A 21,549-nucleotide genomic window follows, 5' to 3' on the forward strand; every position below is an offset into this window, starting at 1 on the left:
CGTTTTCACCACGAAGACAAGTCCAGAGGTCAAATTTTTTTTTTTCAAATTAAAGTATATTACATAAGCTTTAATTTAAGATATATATAATAGTGTCAGACCTTCCGGAACACTTTCAAAAGTTAAGTTGAAAAAGTTCTACTTCATATATGCATTTTTTATATTTTAAGCACCTCCATATATAGGGAAATAGTCTGATTTAAAAAAAAAGTATGTCCAATGAAAGATGTATATAAATACTACTTCTCATGAAAAAATTGTATTGATCCATACATTTTTTAAAAAAAATTTTTAAAGTTATAGCACTTTAAAGTAAAAAATGTAAATTACAAAATTTTCCCACAAAAATAGCATTCGATAGCCATTTTCACCATGAAGAAAGTCCAGAGGTCAAATTTTTTTTTTCAAATTTAAGTATATTACATTAACTTTAATTTAAGATGTATATAAAAGTAACAGACCTTCCGGAACGTTCTCAAAAGTTAAGTTGAAAAAGTTAATTTTTTGTGAAGAAGTTGTCATTTTTAATCTCCACTTGTGGCAGGTTAAGGGTTAAATTTATAAAAAAAATGTACAAAATGAAAGGTAATGATATTATGCATCTATATAAAAAATAACTATATTGATATGTTCATTTTTGAAGAAGTTATGGCACTTTTAAGTAAAAAAAATTAAAAAAATATCGAAAATTAGCGATTTTTAAATTTGTAATTTTTTGGGGAATTTCCCCCGTTTACGGGGAACGAGGGAATTTTTTTCAATTTTTGAGGCTAGTGTCTTTGACTAAATTTGATTTGTGATATTTTGACGTATGGTTGAAAGAAATCCGTTCGGTGAGAGCTGAGAAAAAGTGGTAACAGACACAAAAAAAAACACATCATAGTAAAAACAATATCTTCGCATCGAAGCTAAAATGTAAAAAATAAAATCGAGAATTTTCACACAATAATTGCATTCGGTAGCCATTTTCACCGTGAAGATAAAATAAAGTCCGAATTTTTTTTTTTTCCATAATAAAGTATATTACATTAGCTTTAATTTAAGATATATATAAAAGTGTACTTTCCGTAACACTTTCAAAATTTAAGTTAAAAATGTAAATTTGATAATGATATTGTGCAATTATAAAAAAAAGAATTATATTGATATGTTCATTTTTGAAAAAGTTATGGGAATTTTAAGTAAAAAAAATTGAAAAAATTTCGAAAATTAGCGATTTTTAAATTTGTAATTTTTTTGGAGGTTTCCCTCATTTACGGGGAACGAGGGAAATTTTTTCAATTTTTATGGGTAATGTCTTCGACTAGATTTGATTTGTGATATTTTAACGTATCATTGAAAGAAATCGGTTCGGTGAGAGCTGAGAAAAAGTGGTAACAGACACAAAAAAAAAAAAATAAATAAACACACCTTAGTAAAACCAATAACTTCTCAGCTTCGCATCGAAGCTAAAAAGGAAATTCTTAAGGTTTCTATTTAAAAAACAATTATTTTTGTTTATTAATTTGTGAAAAATTTATTTCAAATGAAATAGAAATATGCAAGTTGATTTAATCAAATTACTTTGGTACGTTAATTTATCAAAATGTTATGGCAATTTTTAGAAAAAAAAGTGAAATAATTGTCAAAATTTACTGATTTTAAAAATTGTAATTTTTTGAGAAATTTCCACAACTTATCGAAATGGGGGGAAATTTTCAATTTTTGAGGATATCATCAACTAAATTTGTGACTTTTTGACATATCGTTGAAAAAAATCGGTCCAGTGAGATCTGAGAAAAAGTGGCAACAGACACCAAAAAAAAAAAAATAAATAAATAAACACATCATAGTAAAATTAATACTTTCTTAGGATTGCATCGAAATTAAAAATTGTTGCCAAGACTTAAAAATACAATTTTTTTTTACAGCTTAGATAAAGCATGGGCTGAATTTGATAAACAATTAAAATGTGATAATTTACAGTATATTGGTTACAATGAAGGAATGGAAGATAATATGGACATGCATTCTAAAATAAAAAGACAATATTTATCTTCAATGAATAATATTAGAAATTGGCATGGTGTAGAACCTCTTAAACAAAATAATGACGTAAATAATTTTTAAATAAATAGTAATAAGTAAAAAGTTGTTAGCTTTTGGAAACTTATCATAGTATTGTAAGAACATTTATTACTATGTTCTTACCACTTATATTACACACGTTTTATTTCTATTTATTTAATTCGTAATACATATTAATTAGCATAGAGGGAGATGCTGATGTGACAATTCTACTCGTCTGTAGCCCGGAGCTACTGACATCGAACCAACAAAGGACAATTGTGTTTGAGTGGCCGTTATAGACATAGTTTTCAATATTATTACTTACGTCTTATTTATATTATTTATAACTTAACTTGTTTTATTCAACGACCTGTCTATCGCCAATTATCATCATAGCCAACCAACTCCGTCTCACTTGGATATACCTACTAACCAATAAATTTTTCAATAAAATCTAATTTATCTAAGAAATGTAGTGAAAATAAATTTTTATACAATGGTTATGATACTTAATATTGCCTATTTAGATATTTAAAATATAAAATAAGCTTCCTTTCAAAAACCTCTCTCTTTGTCACTGAAATCAGATATTGCATAGGTTTTTACTAGTAATGGGTATTTTAAAATATTTTACTATTGAATTGTTTTTATAAACATTTTATTCCATTGAAAATTGTTAATTTATTATCGTCAAAATTATATTAGAAAAATATCTGTTATGATAAATTTTATACTAAGTGTAATAGAGTTGAGATATTAATAAATGAACCGAACAAAACGAGTGGTTTGTAAAATGGTGGACCGGTTTAAAAATTTCTCCCATTCTAGTAAATTTTGAAATGACGCCTTTGCCTTATACATAATAAGGGTATTAATTTTAATAATTCAAATGTCAGCTTAAATATTTTATCAACTTATTAAATAGATTAAATAAATAAAATTAAAACTATATTAAAAATATTATTAATTTAAAAATTAAACAATATTAAAAATATTAACTCAAAGAGCTACAGGTAGCTAATTAGTTTTTTATAACAATGTGTCTTATTACCATTGATAATAATAGCTATATATCTGTACATATCATCATAAAAAAACCAATTAGCTGCCTGTATTTGTAATCCCTTATGTATTATACATGTATAATAACTCAACAAAATTTAAGTTATTAACAAAAAAATATTGTTTATATCTAATAATAAACAATAAAAATTTGTTTATATATATATATATATATAATATTGATGATACATACGCATATACGGGTACGAAAACCAAAAATATACCTATACAGTAATAGTGTTAGTGGCGTGTTATGAGAGGTGTGGGGTAAATGCGTTACGACAGTCTAGTATCAAGGCCATAGACGACGGGAATAATAACACGTGGCGCGTGGAGAGTTACAAACAAACAAACATCAAAAATACAACTTACATGTGAAACTAATATACTAATTATAATTATTAAATATAGTATACAATTGATATTCAGTAATTTAATATTGTAATTTATACGGAGAAATTATAAAAAAAACCCAGCACAGGGGGGTCACGGCACAGTGGTGACATGGCATAGTTGGATCAAGTATAATGATATCTGACAGTGACTAAAATCACTATCAAAAAAAAACGCTTCCATGCAATTCTTTAGATAGTGTTTAGTTTTAAAAACTTGATGGATTATTCCAAAAACTACATGATCTGCTATTTCTTTATTTATATTGATCCATACATCTTTCAAAAAGTTATAGCATTATAAAGTTAAAAATATAAAAAAGAATTTTTTTACAAAAATAGTATTTTTTTTTATTAACTTTGATGTCTGTTTTCACCATAAAGATAAAATAAAGTCCGAAATTTTTTTTTATTATAATAAAGTATACTACATTAGCTTTAATTTAAGATATATATAAAAGTGTCAGACCTTCTGGAACACTTTCAAAAGTTAAGTTTAAAAAGTAAATTTTTTGTGAAAAAGTTGTCATTTTAATTCTCCCCCTTTGGGCTAGTAAAGGGCCACATATAAAAAAAAAACGATAGCACAGTGGGGTCGAGGCACAGTGTGCATGAGGCATTGATGGGACAAGTATAGATGATATCTGACAGAGATTAAAATCACTGTCGTAAGAAACGCTTCGATGCAAATCTGTAGTAGTGTTTCATTTAGTGAAGTTGGTGGATTATTCCAAAAGCAATATCAACTCTTATTTCTTTGATTATATCCTAATTAGTAGGTCATTGATTTTAAAACATAATATATGAATAAATACTAATTATAATTATTAAATTTAAAATACAATTGATATCCAGTAATTTAATAATGTAATTTATACGGAGAAATTATAAAATATTGAAAAAGTTATATTTTGCTTTACTTTTACGTGTATAAAAATTTAAAGGGCTTGATACAATATTCTTCAATTAAAATTGTTTGTTACTATAAATAAATGCACTGGACTACAAGGAACTTTCATCAGAAGCAAAAATTTACTTTTCTAAATCAACTTTTTATATGTGCAATTAGACTTTTTCTATCTAAATTTTAATATTATTACTTATTATTAAAAAATAATTAAGAACAAAAAAAATTGTTTTAAATTAATACTGATTTTGATTATATTAATATGTTAAAAATAAGGAAAATGACATATTTAACCTATTTTTTTAATCGTTTAAAGTTGATTGTTGTAAATGTTTATAATAAAAAAAAATTATTTATTTTACCATAACTCTTAACTCAATTGGCAAGTTTGACATTGACATCATTAAATAAAAAATTTTATGAGAATTAAAAAAATTGTATTTTTAAGATTAATATGCAGTCAGGAAATTTTATAATTACTATTTATAGTAAATTTATCAGAGTAACTCAATATTTTTTTGCATTTTTATCGTAATAGATAACTTAAATAGAAATAATAGTAATCATTTTATAGTAACTTTTGGTGCTTAAGATGATACTACAATTGAAATATGAACTGAATTAATTTTAATGTTTTACTTTAACTAAAATAACCAATAAATAGATACGAATTGTAGTCATTTGACATATTTTTGAAAAAAGTAGGTCAAGTTAGAGCAGGGAAAATAAATGATATTCACAAAAAAATATCTTCTCAGCTTTGCATCGAACCGAAAACTTAAAATATAGTAAAGTAATTTTAATACGAATAAGAAATTTCTTCTTGCAAGGGGCGACTAAAATTATGGGATCCTTGATCTTTATTGAAGTTATTGAATCTAAATGAGATAAAAATCAAACGAGTAAAAAATTTATACTAACTTAAAAAGAATTTTAAAAAAAATGCAAAAAATTCATTGCCATACGCGGGTGGGAACCCCCAAACGTGTAACACAAGTTTTACCAACTCGGCAACTGTACGTTGCTACCGTCGCATAAAAAAATTGGCTATTTAAGCTATTTCAAATTACAAAGTTCTTTTTCTCNACACAAGTTTTACCAACTCGGCAACTGTACGTTGCTACCGTCGCATAAAAAAATTGGCTATTTAAGCTATTTCAAAATACAAAGTTCTTTTTCTCGACTTAAAAGAAGTTAAAAAATTTAAATAAGCTTAACTTTCTATGCTATATTAATTTTTTATTTATATAATATTTATAAAAATCTGTACTACCCTTGTCAGGTATTTAAAAAAAAAAAAAAATACAAAACCCAGAATTTTAACACAAAAATAGCAAATTTTTGAATACGGTAGTCATTTTTACAATGAAGACAAATCCAGAGGTCAATTTTTAGCTTCGATGCGAAGCTGAGAAGGTATTGGTTTTACTATGATATCATCGAACGGATTTCTTTCAATGATACGTCAAAAGATCACAAATTGTATCTAGTCGAAGACATAACCCTTAAAAATTGAAAAAAATTCCCTCGTTCCCCGTAAATGGGGGAAACCTCCAAAAAAATTACAAATTTAAAAATCGCTAATTTTCGAAATTTTTTCAATTTTTTTTACTTAAAACTGCCATAACTTTTTCAAAAATGAACATATCAATATAATTCTTTTTTATATAGATGCATAATATCATTACCTTTCATTTAGTATATTTTTTTCATAAATTTAACCCTTAACCTGCCCACAAGGGGGGATTTAAAATGACAACTTTTTCACAAAAAATTAATTTTTTTAACTTAAATTTTGAAAATGTTCCGGAAGGTCTGACACTTTTATATATATCTTAAATTAAAGCTAATGTAATATACTTTATCATGAAAAAAAAAAATTTCGGACTTTATCTTATCTTCATGGTGAAAATGGCTACCGAATGCTATTTTTGTGTAAAAATTTTCGATTTTGTATTTTCCATTTTTAACTTTATTATGCTATAACTTTTTAAAAAATGTATGGATCATTACAATTTTTTTATGAGAGGTAGTATTTATATAGATCTTTCATTCGACATACTTTTTTTTTAAATCGGACCATTTCCCTTAATACAGTGGGGATTAAAAACATAAAAAAGCATATAGAAAGTAGAACTTTTTCAACTTAACTTTTGAAAGTGTTCCGGAAGGTCTGACACTTTTATATATATCTTAAATGAAAGCTAATGTAATATACTTTATAATAATAAAAAAAAAATTCGGACTTTAATTTATCTTCATGGTGAAAACAAACATAAAACTTAATAAAAAAAATACGATTTTTGTAAAAAAATTCTTTTTTATATTTTTAACTTTATAATGCTATAACTTTTTGAAAGATGTATGGATCAATATAATTCTTTTTTTTGTAGATGCATGATGTCTTTACCTATCATTTGGTATATTTTTTTTATAAATCTGACTTTTTACCAGCCTACAGGGGGGGGTTCAAAATGACAACTTTTTCACAAAAAATTGACTTTTTCAACTTAAATTTTGAAAGTGTTCCGGAAAGTCTGACACTTTTATATATATCTTAAATTAAAGCTAATGTAATCTACTTTATTATGTAAAAAAAAAATTTCGGACTTTATTTTGTCTTCACGGTGAAAGTGGCTACCAAATGCTATTATTTTGTGAAAATTCTCAATTTTATTTTTTACATTTTTAACTTTATAACTTATTGAAAAGTGTATTGATCAATACAATTTTTTTATGAGAAATAATATTTTTTAATAATCTCTTATTCATTCGACATACTTTATCTTAATCAGGATTTTAATAAGGAACTAGCAGATCATGTAGCTTTTGAAATAATCCACCAATTTTTTAAAATTAAACAGTATCTAAAGATTTGCATCGAAGCGTTTTTTTTTTTATAGTGATTTTAATCACTGTCAGATATCATTATACTTGATCCAACTATACCACGGCACCACTGTGCCGCGATCCCTCTGTGCTAGGTTTTTTATTACTGTTTTCACCATGAAAACATAATAAAGTCCAAATTTTTTTTTTTTAATATTAAAAAATATTACATAAGCTTTAATTTAAGATATATATAAAAGTGTCAGTATTTCCGGAACACTTTCAAAAGTTAAGTTTTACTTTCTATATGCATTTTTTATATTTAAAGCCCTCCCGTATATAGGGAAATGGTCTGATTTAAAAAAAAAAGTGTGTCCAATGAAAGATGTATACATTTTTTAAAATGTTATAGAACTTTAAAGTAAAAAATGTAAATTATAAAATCGAGAATTTTCATACAAAAAAAACATTTGGTAGCCATTTTCACCACGATGACAAGTCCAGAAGTCAAATTTTTTTTTTTCAAATTAAAGTATATTACATTAACTTTAATTTAAGATATATATAAAAAAAATTGAAAAAATTTCGAAAATTAGCGATATTTAAATTTGTAATTTTTTTGGGTGTTTCCCTCATTTACGGGGAACGAGAGAAATTTTTTCGATTATTAAGGGTAATACCTTTGACTAGTTACAATTTGTGATCTTTTGACGTATCGTTGAAAGAAATCCGTTCAGTGAGAGCAGAGAAAAATTGGTAACAGACACAAAAAAAAAAATATATCTTCTCAGCTTCGCATCGAAGCTAAAAAAACAATATAATTAATTATGATCTTGGCACACTGAAAAAATCATTATTAAACGTATGTAAACTGACAAAATGTGATAATATTATTTAGTTAAGACGTCACTAGGGGTATATAAAAGGACTTTTTTTATAGTCGTTGTGTCAGTATGTATTTAGCGTTCATAATGGTAACATTGTTTCCTAAATACTTATCCGCGACTTTTTAGTAATTTTTTATGGCTTTTGAGTTAATATTATTAATATTTTTTAGTTTATTAATATTATATTAATATTAATAATTGTTTTAATTTTATTTAATAAATAAGCCACAAGTGATTTTATAAAACAGAAAATGTTAAAATAGAATTAATTGAATAACTTGTCGATAATAATTATTGGACCAGTTTTCTGAAGTTATTAACAATTTAAAGTAATTTCAACAATTACTTAACAAAATAAGCGCTTCAAATGTTATATCTTTTATACTACACGTATTTTGCAACACTTAAATAAAAGACTTGCAATATTATATTTAAAAACTATTATTTATATTATTAGTATATTAACGTTATTAATACAATAATATGATTTTTAGTTGGATGTTTTTGCACAGTCATTTGCAAATAATTGTACCAGGTTAGAACAGCTTGATCCATTCCATTCAATTTTCGGAATATTTATCTCATCTCGTTCTTTTCTCAATTTTACTGAATTAGGAAAAAAAGTACCTTATGAAATATATAGAGCTGTTGATGATGATGATAAACCTTTTGATTTTGAAGCAAATGAGGATGAAATGATTAAAAGTAAGTAATAATAATAAATTATAACTATCCCGTATAAGAATTTTAGGGGAGTTTTGAAAATATTTTTTTGTATATTTTATAATATTCTGGTAACAACATTTTAATTGTTAACAAGAAGTACATAGTTGGACCGGTTCATACAGCCAACGCTCAATGATACCCACTACACTAGTAGTGTATTTATCTATACTGCCGGCCGATCATCTGTCACACACTACATATGCACTTAACCACGCAATTCATTGTATAATGAATTGCATGGTTATGTGCATATAACAAATTATATAAGTATTTATATAATTTGTTGATGTAGACGTTTATTTCTTGTTGTAAAAACGTTAAGTCAAATTTAGAGTTTGCAAAAACTAATTCACACTAATTGCGAGGATCATTTATTGTAAAGCTAATAATTAGCTCATTAACTTGTTTCTTTGCTGTGATATTTAATTGCTACATATTAGCATTAATTGTTCAAATCAACTTGTAACACCTCATATCGTTTTAAATTTTATTATAACCAGTAAATTATTATTTTTATTCAACTAACTATTATACATTTTTTTCATTAACATTGAGTTTAAGTTTTCTGATAATTAATGAACCACAATTGTTTAACTGTCTATTCTATCGAAATTTATTGAAATTTGTTAATTATTATTTTAATATAATATTGTTATTTGTGTACAAATAATTATTTGGTTTATTTGGTAATGATTATAATCATTCATATTCTCTTTTATTTTATTTATTAGTATTTATTATCTTTATCAATTATTATTGATCAAATTATGTTAAAGTATTTAAATATTGTATATAACTCTAAGGTTAAAATTTTGAATTAATTGTTATTCACTATGAAGAAGCTTAATTTACTAAGATTTTTATTACTGTTGGATCAGCAGTGTCATAAATTGAATTTTTTTTAGCNTAATTAATTTTAATTATAGTTGGGATAAGTATAGATAATATCTGACAGTGATTATAATCACTATTATAAGAAACGCTTCAATACAAATTTGTAGATAGTGTTTAATTTCAAGAAATTGGTGGATTATTCCAAAAGCAAAATTAACTCCTATTTTAGCTTCGATGCGAAGCTGAGAAGGTATTGGTTTTACTAAAATCTGTTTTTTTTTTTTTTGTGTCTGTTACCACTTTTTCTCAGCTCTCACCGAACCGATTTCTTTCAACGATACGTCAAAAGATCACAAATTGTATCTAGTCGAAGACATTACTCTTCAAAATTGAAAAAGAATTCCCTCGTTCCTCGTAAACGGGGGAAAACTCGAAAATAATTACAAATTTAAATATCGCTAATTTTTGAAATTTTTTTAATTTATTTTACTTAAAATTGCCATAANGAATATGCAGTCAGGAATTTTTATAATTGTTATTCACAGTAAATTTATGAGAAAAACTCAACATTTTGATAAAATCACTATTTTTTTTATTTATATCGTAATAAATAATGTCAATATAAATCATAGTAATCATTTCTAATTAATTTAGTGTGTTCTACAATTGAAGTATTCAAAACTTAATTAATTTTAATTATAGTTGGGATAAGTATAGATAATATCTGACAGTGATTATAATCACTATTATAAGAAACGCTTCAATACAAATTTGTAGATAGTGTTTAATTTCAAGAAATTGGTGGATTATTCCAAAAGCAAAATTAACTCCTATTTTAGCTTCGATGCGAAGCTGAGAAGGTATTGGTTTTACTAAAATCTGTTTTTTTTTTTTTTGTGTCTGTTACCACTTTTTCTCAGCTCTCACCGAACCGATTTCTTTCAACGATACGTCAAAAGATCACAAATTGTATCTAGTCGAAGACATTACTCTTCAAAATTGAAAAAAATTCCCTCATTCCCCGTAAATGGGGGAAACCTCCAAATATTTTACAAATTTAAAAATGGCTAATTTTCGAAATTTTTTCAATTTTTTTTACTAAAAACTGCCGTAAAAATAAACATATCAATAAAAAATTTTTTTATAGATGCATGATGTCATTACCTATCATTTGGTATATTTTTTTTATAAATCTGACTTTTTACCTGCATACAGGGGGGATTCAAAATGACAACTTTTTTACAAAAAATTTACTTTTTCAACTTAACTTGTGAAAATGTTCCGGAAAGACTGACACTTTTACATATACCTTAAATTAAAGCTAATGTAATATACTTTATTATGGAAAAAAAAAATTTCGGACTTTATTTTATCTTCACGATGAAAATGGCTACCGAATGCAATTATTGTGTGAAAATTCTCGATTTTACTTTTTACATTTTTAACTTTATAATGCTATAACTTATTGAAAAGTGTATGTAACAACATAATTTTTAATGAGAAATAATATTTTTTAATAATCCCTTTTTTCATTCGACATATTTTATCTTAATCAGGATATTAATAACAAACTAGCAGATCATGTAGCTTTTGGTATAATCCACCAATTTTTTAAAATTAAACACTATCTAAAGATTTGCATCGAAGCGTTTTTTTTTTATAGTGATTTTAATCACGGTCAAATATCATTATACTTGATTCAACTATGTCACGTCACCACTGTGCCGCGACCCCCCTGTGCTGGGTTCTTTATATAAATTTTGGAGAAATGTATTATTTAAAAATAATATTATTATTTTTTTATAAATAATTTTTATATACCCCTTTTATCTCACACACTTTTTTTGTAAATTGGATCATACCCCTTTATACAGGGGGGTCAAAACTTTAAATATGTTTATTGAAACTAGGAAATTTTCAATTTAATTTTTGAAAGCCTTCCAGAAATACTGACACTTATATATATATATATCTTAAATTAAAGCTTATGTAATATACTTTAATTTAAAAAAAAAAAATTTGATCACTGGATTTGTCTTCAAGGTGAAAATGACTACCGTATTCAAAAATAGGATTTTTTTGTGTTAAAATTCTGGGTTTTGTATTTTATTTTAAAATACTTGACAAGGGGAGTACAGATTTTTATAAATATATAAATAAAAAAATTGATATAGCATAGAAAGTTAAACTTATATAAATTTTTTTGCTTTTTGGAGTCGAGAAAATTAACTTTGCAATTTGAACTAGCTTAAATAGCTAATTTTTTATGCTGGTTGACGAGTTGGTAAAACTTGTGAATTTACACGCTTGGGGTACAAGGTTCCAATCCGCGTATGGCAAGAAAGTTTTTTCCATTTTTTCTTAATTCTTTTTAAATTAGAATAAATATTCAACTGCTTTGATTTTTATCTCATTTAGATTTAATAACTTCAATAAAGATCAAGGATCCCATCACTTTAGTCGCCCCATGCGAGAAGAAATTTCTTAGTCATATTAAAATTATTTTACTATATTTTAGATTTTAGCTTTGATGCAAAGCTGAGAAGGTATTCTTTTGTGACTATCATTTATTTTCTCTGCTCTAACTTGCCCTATATTTTTCAACGATACGTCAAATAATTGCAATTAGTTTCGCTTAAAAATTGAAAAAAAATTCTAATTTATCAATGAAACAGTTACTTATACCATGTTCTCCATACAGACAATTAAAATCATTCATTTCTAATATTTTCAAAATATTTATTGACGAATCAAGGTTGATATGACAATTTGATATGATAGGTTTCAAATAAAAATTTTTTTTAATTAAAAATCAAAATCATTTTACTTTGTAATTTAATTATTTTTTTACTCTATTTTTGTGTGCTACTACTAGACTAAAATATTACAAATTTTTTAGTAACATGTTGCTATATAAATCATTTCTAAAAAAAATGACTGTTAGTTTCTCCTGAATTAATATTGGATTTTGATAATTATAATCAAATTTTTTTATTATACGCTCAATTAAGTAAATCTTTTTAACAACTTTGTTTTGATTAGTTTATTTAGTTAAAGCAAATCATTAAAATTAATTAATTTCTGAATATTTCAATCGTAGAATCTTTTTAAACACCAAAAGCTACTAGGTTATATTTACTATTATTTCTATTTCAGTGATCTATTACGATAAAAATTCAAAAAAATATTGATCTACTCTGATAAATTTACTATAAATAGTAATTATAAAACTTCCTAACTGCATATTTATGTTAACGAGACAATTAAAAACTTTCACAAAAATCAACTTTAAGGATTAAAAAAAATAGGTTAAATATGTCATTTTACTAAATACATAAAACAAAAACACTTTTATAACGCTGCCGATTGTCCAAACACTGTTTGTGTGTGCATGCGTGATTATATATACAATTATTATTAATTATTATATACAATTATAATCAAATTTTATTATACGCTCAATTAAGTAAATCTTTTTAACAACTTTGTTTTGTTTGGTTCATTTAGTTAAAGCAAATCATTAAAATTAATTAATTTCTGAATATTTAAATTGTAGAATCTTTTTAAACACCAAAAGTTACTAGGTACTAATTACTATTATTTCTATTTCAGTTATCTATTACGATATAAATGCAAAAAAATATTGATTTACTCTGATAAATTTACTATAAATAGTAACTATAAAACTTTCTGACTACATATTAATGTTAACGATACAATTTTTTTAATTCTCATAAAATTTTTTATTTAATAATGTCAATTTCAACTTGCCAATTGAGCTAAAAGTTATGGTAAAATAAATTATTTTATTTTATTATAAATATTCACAAAACTTTATCAAGAAATTTTCATCAACCCTAATAAAATATTATTGATCAAATTACGTTAAAGTATTTAAATATTTTATATATCTCTAAGGTTAAAATTTTGAATTACTTATTATTCAAAAAGCTTAATTTATTAATATTTTTATTATTGTTGGACCAGTAATGTCATTAATTGAATTTTTTTTTTGTGTAAACCGTAATGATATTTTTCGAATAAGCTGACAAATATCAATTAATAATTATTTGATTGAGTTATATTTATTGGATTAATTTAAAGGCCCTAAATACATAAAACAAAAACACTTTTACAACGCTGCCGATCATTCAAACACTGCTTGTGTGTGCATGCGTACCCGCATATACTGAGAGAAACAACTTTATTGTTCGTACACGATAAATGTATTATAACTATTTTACTATTTAAAAATTTGCATTCAAACATATGTTAAAATAAAGCTACCTAACATAGTACTAAAAGTTCAAAACAAAAACCCAGCACAGCGGGTCGCAGCACAGTGGAGACGTGGCATAGTTAGGTCTAGTATAGATTTAATCAGACATTGATTAAAATCACTATCATAAGAAACGCTTCGATGCATATTTTTCCTTTTTCATTCGACATACTTTATCTTAATCAAGATATTAATAAGGAAATATCAGATTATGTAGCTTTTGGAATAATCCAATAATTTTTTTTTAATATACACTATCTAAAGATTTGCATCGAGGCGTTTTTTTTTATAGTGATTTTAATCACTATGTGCCGTGACCCCTCTGTGCTGGGCTGCTTTTTTATAAATTTGATTCTTTACCTGCCTACAGAAGGGGATTCAAAATGACAATTTTTTTACAAAAAATTAACTTTTGAAAATGAAATTAAAAAAAAAATCGAACTTTTGTTACAAAAAAGTTCGCAGTTATATAGATTTTATTATCAATGGTTATAAGACACATTGTTGGGAGTTTATAAACACGCTAACTGGCAATACAGAAATTATATCTATTGATAGTGATAATTGACAATTAACACTCCGTGTGATATAATAAATAGAAATTTGTTTCCTGACTTACTGAACACCCTGTATATATAAACTCTGTATATATAAACTCTGTACTACATAAAATAAAATATCTCGATAAAGAAATAATAGAATTAATGAAATAACTCAATAAGTGTTTATAATAATTTCTCTAATAATTCGGTAACTGTGAGTTTTAAAAAATTGACTACCATAGTATTTGTATAGATTACTCTCTCTGGATGACTAGTTGTTCACTCATACTCAATAACTTATAAATAATATATAATTAAACTGTAATATCAGAACTCTGCTGACTTGTATGTATAAATATAAAAATTGTTAAAGGAAACTCGCAGAAACGTTTATATGTGTGTGCACTGGCCAGCAGCAACAACACCTAAAACTCACTTAAAACTATATAAACAACAAATTTAATTCAATTTATAACAAATATACAATTTAAAAAATCCAGCAAAGGGGGTCGTGGCAAGTATAATGATATCTGACAGTTATTAAAATTACTATAAAAAAAAAAAACGCTTCGATGCAAATCTTTAGATAGTGTTTAATTTTAAAAAATTGGTGGATTATACCAAAAGCTACATGATCTGCTAGTTTGTTATTAATATCCTGATTCAGATAAAGAATGTCGAATGAAAAAGGGATTATTAAAAAATATTATTTCTCATAAAAAAATTATGTTGTTACATACACTTTTCAATAAGTTACAGCATAATAAAGTTAAAAATGTAAAATACAAAATTGAGAATTTTCACACAATAATAGCATTCGGTAGCCATTTTCACCGTGAAGATAAAATAAAGTCCGAAATATTTTTTTTCTATGATAAAGTATATTAAATTAGCTTTAATTTAAGATATATATAAAAGTGTCAGACTTTCCGGAACATTTTCAAAAGTCAAGTTGAAAAAGTCAATTTGATAATGATATTGTGCAATTATAAAAAAAAGAATTATATTGATATGTTCATTTTTATAAAAGTTATGGTATTTTTAAGTAAAAAAATTTTTAAAAATTTCGAAAATTAGCGATTTTTAAATTTGTAATTTTTTTGGAGGTTTCCCCCTTTTACAGTGAACGAGGGAATTTTTTTTAATTTTTGAGGGTAATGTCTTCGACTAGATACAATTTGTGATCTTTTGACGTATCATTGAAAGAAATCGGTTCGGTGAGAGCTGAGAAAATATGGTAACAGACACAAAAAAAAACACATCATTGTAAAACCAATATCTTCTCTGCTTCACATCGAAGCTAAAAGCAATATATATTATATATATGTACTCGAAACGAAATAAAAATAATTTAAATTTATAAATATATTATAAATAGATTTCTATAATTGTAAATAATATTGCTGAAGTTGTCATGTAATACCATAATTCATTTTTAATTATTATTGTTTTATTGTATCACTTTAAAATGCCGTTTGGCGTTAGCTAAATAAATAAAAATAAATATCTGCTCATATTACTCAACAAAAAATACACATATACACTGAACTCAGTATTAAAACATACACTAACTCATTTTTCAAAACTTTTCTTTAACCTAATATTAACTGATGGTGAGGAAGAAGGTGGAGGAAACGAGTGCAGTTCTGCATCGAGCGCAGCACATAAATCGATTGAACTGTAACATGTAGGTTCGGTCAATTATGGTCTACCAACGTCATATTTTTATGGCAAACCCTCGTTTATTAGTATTGAATTGTGGCTAATAATTGTACATTAATAAACTCATTATTATTTATTTACTAAGCTGTATGATTTTATGTAGTTGAGAAATATTCTTGGAAGTGTCGACTTTCAACTACTATAATTTGGAAAAGTTCCATTAACATAGGAATTGGTGTAGCAAAAAAAAGCGAAACTATAAATAATAGGGGAAAAGTAGATGGAAATTTCTATGTTATTGTAGCAATAATACATCCGAATTCACACGTATTGGGAAAATATAAAGAAAAGATAACACCTAGAAATCTTGAAATCATGAAACATGATGGTTATTTCGAATTTCTTCAGGAAGCAAAAAAACGCGACGAAAATATGATTAAATACGATTTCCTGTCATATGTCAAAAAACTTACGGGATCTTCTTCTAAAAGAAATGTCAGCCTTGAAAAAAAAGAAAACTAAACGTTCAATAGATTCTTAGTTGGTTTTTGATGATTATGCTGTTAAAATTAATGTTTAATTATAACTAAATTAATATTTATGATGAATTTATATATTAATGATTATTTAAAAAAACACTTATGAAATTGTTAATTATATATGGATGTACTCTATCAATACATGTATGTTATTTAATATTATGTGTAATTAAACATTTACTCACAAATAATTTTGTAATATAATTTTTTAAGATTTCATAATATTAAAAATTAGTGGCAATAGAAAAAATCTACTTGCAGAATTGAAACCAGCACATAAAATGGGTTTAGAAAAGTATATTTTTTACTCTGATGAAAAGTCTTTGTAGACTATTAATTCATAATTAACCACAAATCATCTTCTGAATAGTTTTGTATATAATATTTCAATATTTATACACATTTACTATAAAAGTAATAACTATTGTGTAATATTTTATAATTTCTCCGTAAAAATTCTATACTAAATTCTATATAATACTAAATTGTTAAATATCAATTTCATACTATATTTAATTGATTTAATACATATATAATTATATATTATTCGTATTATTTATAGAACTACTATTTAGGAATAAAGAAGGAAATAGGAGTCAATTTTGTTTTTGGATTAAACTACTAATTTCTTAAAATTAATTACTATCTACAGGTCTGCATCAAAGCGTTTCTTAAGGTAGTGATTTTAATCACTGTCAGATAACATGTATACTTGTCCCAACTATTCCACGTCCATACTGTGCTACCGTTTTTTAGTTTTTAAGGAGATGAGCAAAAAAATATGTATATGTTATAAAAATGATAATTTTTCAAAAAAATACCCCTACTAAAAAAATATTGAATTAACTTTTAGAATTAACATTGTGCCATGATCCTACTGTGCTACTTTTATTATTACTGTCACTACTTTTTTTCAGGTGTCACTGCACCGATTTTTCTCAACAATACATCAAGAAATCTCAAAAATTAAAAATTTTCCCTCGTTTCCCATAAATAACAGAAATTCCCCCAAAAATTACGATTTTTAAAACTGGTTAACTTCGTCATTATTTGAACTTTTTTTTCTTAAAACTGCTTTAACTTTATAAAAAATGAAATATCACAATAATTTTTGCTTATATTGAAACTTTAGATATTTTCCTTTTATTTGATATAAGTTTTTCGAAAATTTAACCCATTTCCTGCCCTTAAAGGAGTATTCAAAATAGCAAATTCTGCACTAATATTAATTTTTTCAACTTAAGTATTAAAAATGTTCTGGAAATACTCTGAGCTTCAAACATTCGATAAAATATAGATAATGTTATATACTAATAGTTTAAAAAAAAATTTTTTCCCGACGACTTATGTTCTATGTGTAAATGGTTGCCGTAGTTAAAAAACATGCATTTTTGGTGTTAAAATTTATAATTTATAATTTCATATTTTATTTTTTCAATTTTAAATTGCTTATAACTTTTTGAAAAATATATGGATCAATACAATTTTTTTTGATAAATATTTTATGTTTACTTCTTTTATTGAACATACGTTTATTTTTAATCGGACCCTTTCCCTTTATACAGGGGAGGTTAAAAACTTTAAAAATGCAAACAAAAAGGAGAACTTTTTCAACTTACTTTTTGAAAATGTTCCGGAAATACTCGGAGATTTAAATATATGTCAAATTAGAGCTTATGTTAAATACTATACAGCGTGATTTTTTTATTGTAATAAATACAAAAATAAAGATGGTAAATGCCTTTAGTGCTAGGACTATGGTTCTATCGGCTATGTTTCTATCGGGGTTGTAGAGTCCGAGGAATTAGAATAATAAAGACAAGTAGATATAATAAGTAATAATTAAGGTTCCTGTTATAGAGATATTATAAATGACCCAACTGGTAATATATATACAATAGAGGTATAAATCTACTTTACGGGACACCCTTTTTTTTTTCAAGTTTTTTTTTTTTAAACGTTCGTTTTTTATGCAGATTAAGAATATGTAAAAAAATTTGAGCGGAAGTATGTGGTTCAAAAATTATAGTGCTTTAGAGTTGCGATTGTAGTTAATAATATAGGTTATAAAAAAACGATAATTTTTCTTTAAAATTATTTCGTTTTTCTAGTTTAAAATTTTATATCAACTTGAGAAGCATTTTTATAAATATAATATTATTGAAACATTGAAAAATCGTTAAATAGATGGTAAGTTTCAAGCAGAAGGTTGTCAACAGGTGGTCGTTTCATAACACTAAAAAGCGTCGCAATCTGTTATCTTTATAACAATACATAGTGTGTATGTATATAAAATATTTTATAAATATATAAGTATAATGTGAATTACTAAACGACTTGGGGAGTGAGGTATGGTGATTCAATTGTGTATGATTTGTCACGACTGGTCTTTCTTAATGACCATGTAGTGTATTTAGGTACGCGTCTATAAGTACGCATCGTACGTGTCGGACGAATCGTATGAAACCTATTTTAGAATTAATAATATTAGGCCAGTCAACGAAGGAAAAATGGCGGAAAAAATTCCCAACCAAAATTTTTTTTTTTTTAAAGTTGAATTAAGATATGTATAATGACATACTAAAAGTCCTTATCGATTGGACTTGAGCTTTTTTTTTTACAGTCTCGCAAAAGTTATAAAATATGAGCTTTTTTAATTTTCTCAAAAAATATTTAACTTACAAAAAAAAGTTTCGTACAAAAGTTATTTAAAAAACAATTTTAAACAAAAAAGGTATCTTATATTTTTTTATTTAAACAAATATTTTTCGAGTTACATTACATTTAATATGAGTACTAAAATTTATTTTCAATTTTTTTCCATTTTACGATTAATTTTTATCATATTATTCTTACAACAGACACAATGATAAGAGTATTAAAATTTTCAATTTTTTTTATATTTGTTATTCATTGTCCTTCTCCAAATTTTGATTGAATAAATCTTCAACAAAAGTACAATCTTCTTCATCTTCAATCTCTATTTCTACTGAATTTGTACACCATTGACCTTTGCAATGTCCACATATAATAGAACATATAAGTCCAGTTTTTCGGCAGCCACAATTTTTACCACAACCTTTGGCACAACTGTATGATATGCTTTTAAGTATTTGGTCGGGTGCTGGAGCTTTCAATGTTGTAACTGGGGACAAAATATTATTCTGAAAAACCCACCCCCACTCTTAGGAATTTTTTTTGCGACCCAACCATAACTGCACTTGTAAATAAACTCGGTAAGAGTGTTGTCTTGCAGTATCTTCTGTTGGAGGGAGTGAAGCAAGATTAGTTTTATTTTTCGTTGCAAATTTTGTGAATAAATTAAAACGTTGTTTATTCAAAGATTTTTCATTTTCAGGTGCTCCATATAAATATAAGAAGCACTGAATACCATTTTAAGCAATTTCATCATGAGATGAATTAGGTCTATTAAAAATTGAAATAATTGAATTTATATCCTCTCGTTTTTCTAAAATTTGAACACATTTTTTTTTCCTCTTTGAAATAAGGCTGACGTTGTATCACATCCACTTATTGCATGATAAAATAGTATTTTATTGATCAATGAAGGATTATTTTTTTGTATAAATTCAGTACTAAACATTTTTTTTTCTTCATTACCGGAGCTTGCTTTTAAAAAAAATATATTATTTTCACTAGGAGTTAAAGCGATGAGAAGTACTAATAAATCAATATCTTCACCAACCACGATAACTTTAGGATGATAACTAGACACATTAATTGCAGTGTTAACAATTAATGTGTCAGCATCATCATTTGCTATTTTAACAGCAAATTCATTGCATACTAATTTAGTTTTAAGCATTTCAATAAATCTAATTTTATTATTATCATTTGATAAAAAGTTGTCCTTTAAAACAGGAACAACCATATGGCTTTCAAAAAATACATCAGCACATTTTTTATTTAACCTTCGACGTTGTCGCTTTGAACTTTTTATACTTTTTACATTATTCTGATAACTATCAAACACAACAATTACATCAGTACCAAAGTGTTTTTTTAAATAAGTAACATAAGATTCACAAATTAATTCAAATGTTTGATACATTTGCCAAATAACTTTATGGAGGAGAAATTCTCCATCAATTACATACTTTGCACTAGTAATATATAAACTTTCTAAAGGTATGTGCTGTAAAATATCATATAAGGCAGATTTTTTTGTTTTTCTAAGACCGTTTTCATCAAATAATGCCAAAGGGAAAGGTGCGAGTTCAAATTGAAGATATGACAAAAGTTCTTCATCACTTTTTTTTAAAATAGCGATTCGTTGAAATAGTAGTAATGGGTTTACTTTAATTATTTCATTATTAATTTTAATACCAGAAGTTATTGAAGCTAGAGTTATAACTTTATTTGACCTTTTAAGTTTTATATCATGAAAGTTATTACCCACCATTGAATTTACTAAAACAAGACCAATTTCATACGCTTTATGACAATTTACTTTATCATTACCAGAAATTCCGGTGGCAATTGACATAATATAATTGTTGTTTGGGAATGGATAATTTAATGAAAACCATTTGACAATTTTTTCAACATCACTATAACATCACTATAATATATATATATATATGTATTAGTGTATATATTACTAATATGCTATTAGAGTTACTATGAGCTTCTTATTAGCTAATAATTTATACATAAATATAAATATCAATCAAGAACAATATTTTTTAAATGTCATTTAAAAATAAATTGAGAATATAAAAAAAAATCGATAAAATTTGATTAAAAATATAGACGATTTTTTATAATGATTAATTTGGTTATAAAAAAATATTAATTTTAACAGAATAATCGTCGAAAAA

The 21,549-nt window shown here is 25.3% G+C and overlaps 1 protein-coding gene across 14 annotated transcripts in view; it reads left to right on the forward strand.

The window, feature by feature from the left end:
- The window catches only part of LOC126902327 (uncharacterized), a 137,466-nt gene extending 120,554 nt beyond the window's left edge, over positions 1-16,912 (forward strand). For 3 of the 14 annotated variants that reach the window (XM_050679469.1, XM_050679471.1, XM_050679473.1), the window contains exons 2-4: positions 1,911-2,094; positions 8,621-8,831; positions 16,333-16,911. In XM_050679469.1, coding sequence (XP_050535426.1) covers positions 1,911-2,094; positions 8,621-8,831; positions 16,333-16,691 — 754 coding nt within the window. In that variant the 3' untranslated portion in view covers positions 16,692-16,911. Of the gene's footprint in view, positions 1-1,910; positions 2,095-8,620; positions 8,832-16,332 lie in introns of all 14 variants that reach the window. The other 11 variants (XM_050679477.1, XM_050679472.1, XM_050679476.1 and 8 more) reach the window with 8 other exon arrangements.
- The last annotated feature ends 4,637 nt before the right edge of the window (positions 16,913-21,549 follow it).

The sequence above is a fragment of the Daktulosphaira vitifoliae genome, unplaced genomic scaffold, assembly GCF_025091365.1.
Source record: "Daktulosphaira vitifoliae isolate Bord-2020 unplaced genomic scaffold, ASM2509136v1 Scaffold_3, whole genome shotgun sequence".
Classification (NCBI taxonomy): domain Eukaryota; kingdom Metazoa; phylum Arthropoda; class Insecta; order Hemiptera; family Phylloxeridae; genus Daktulosphaira; species Daktulosphaira vitifoliae.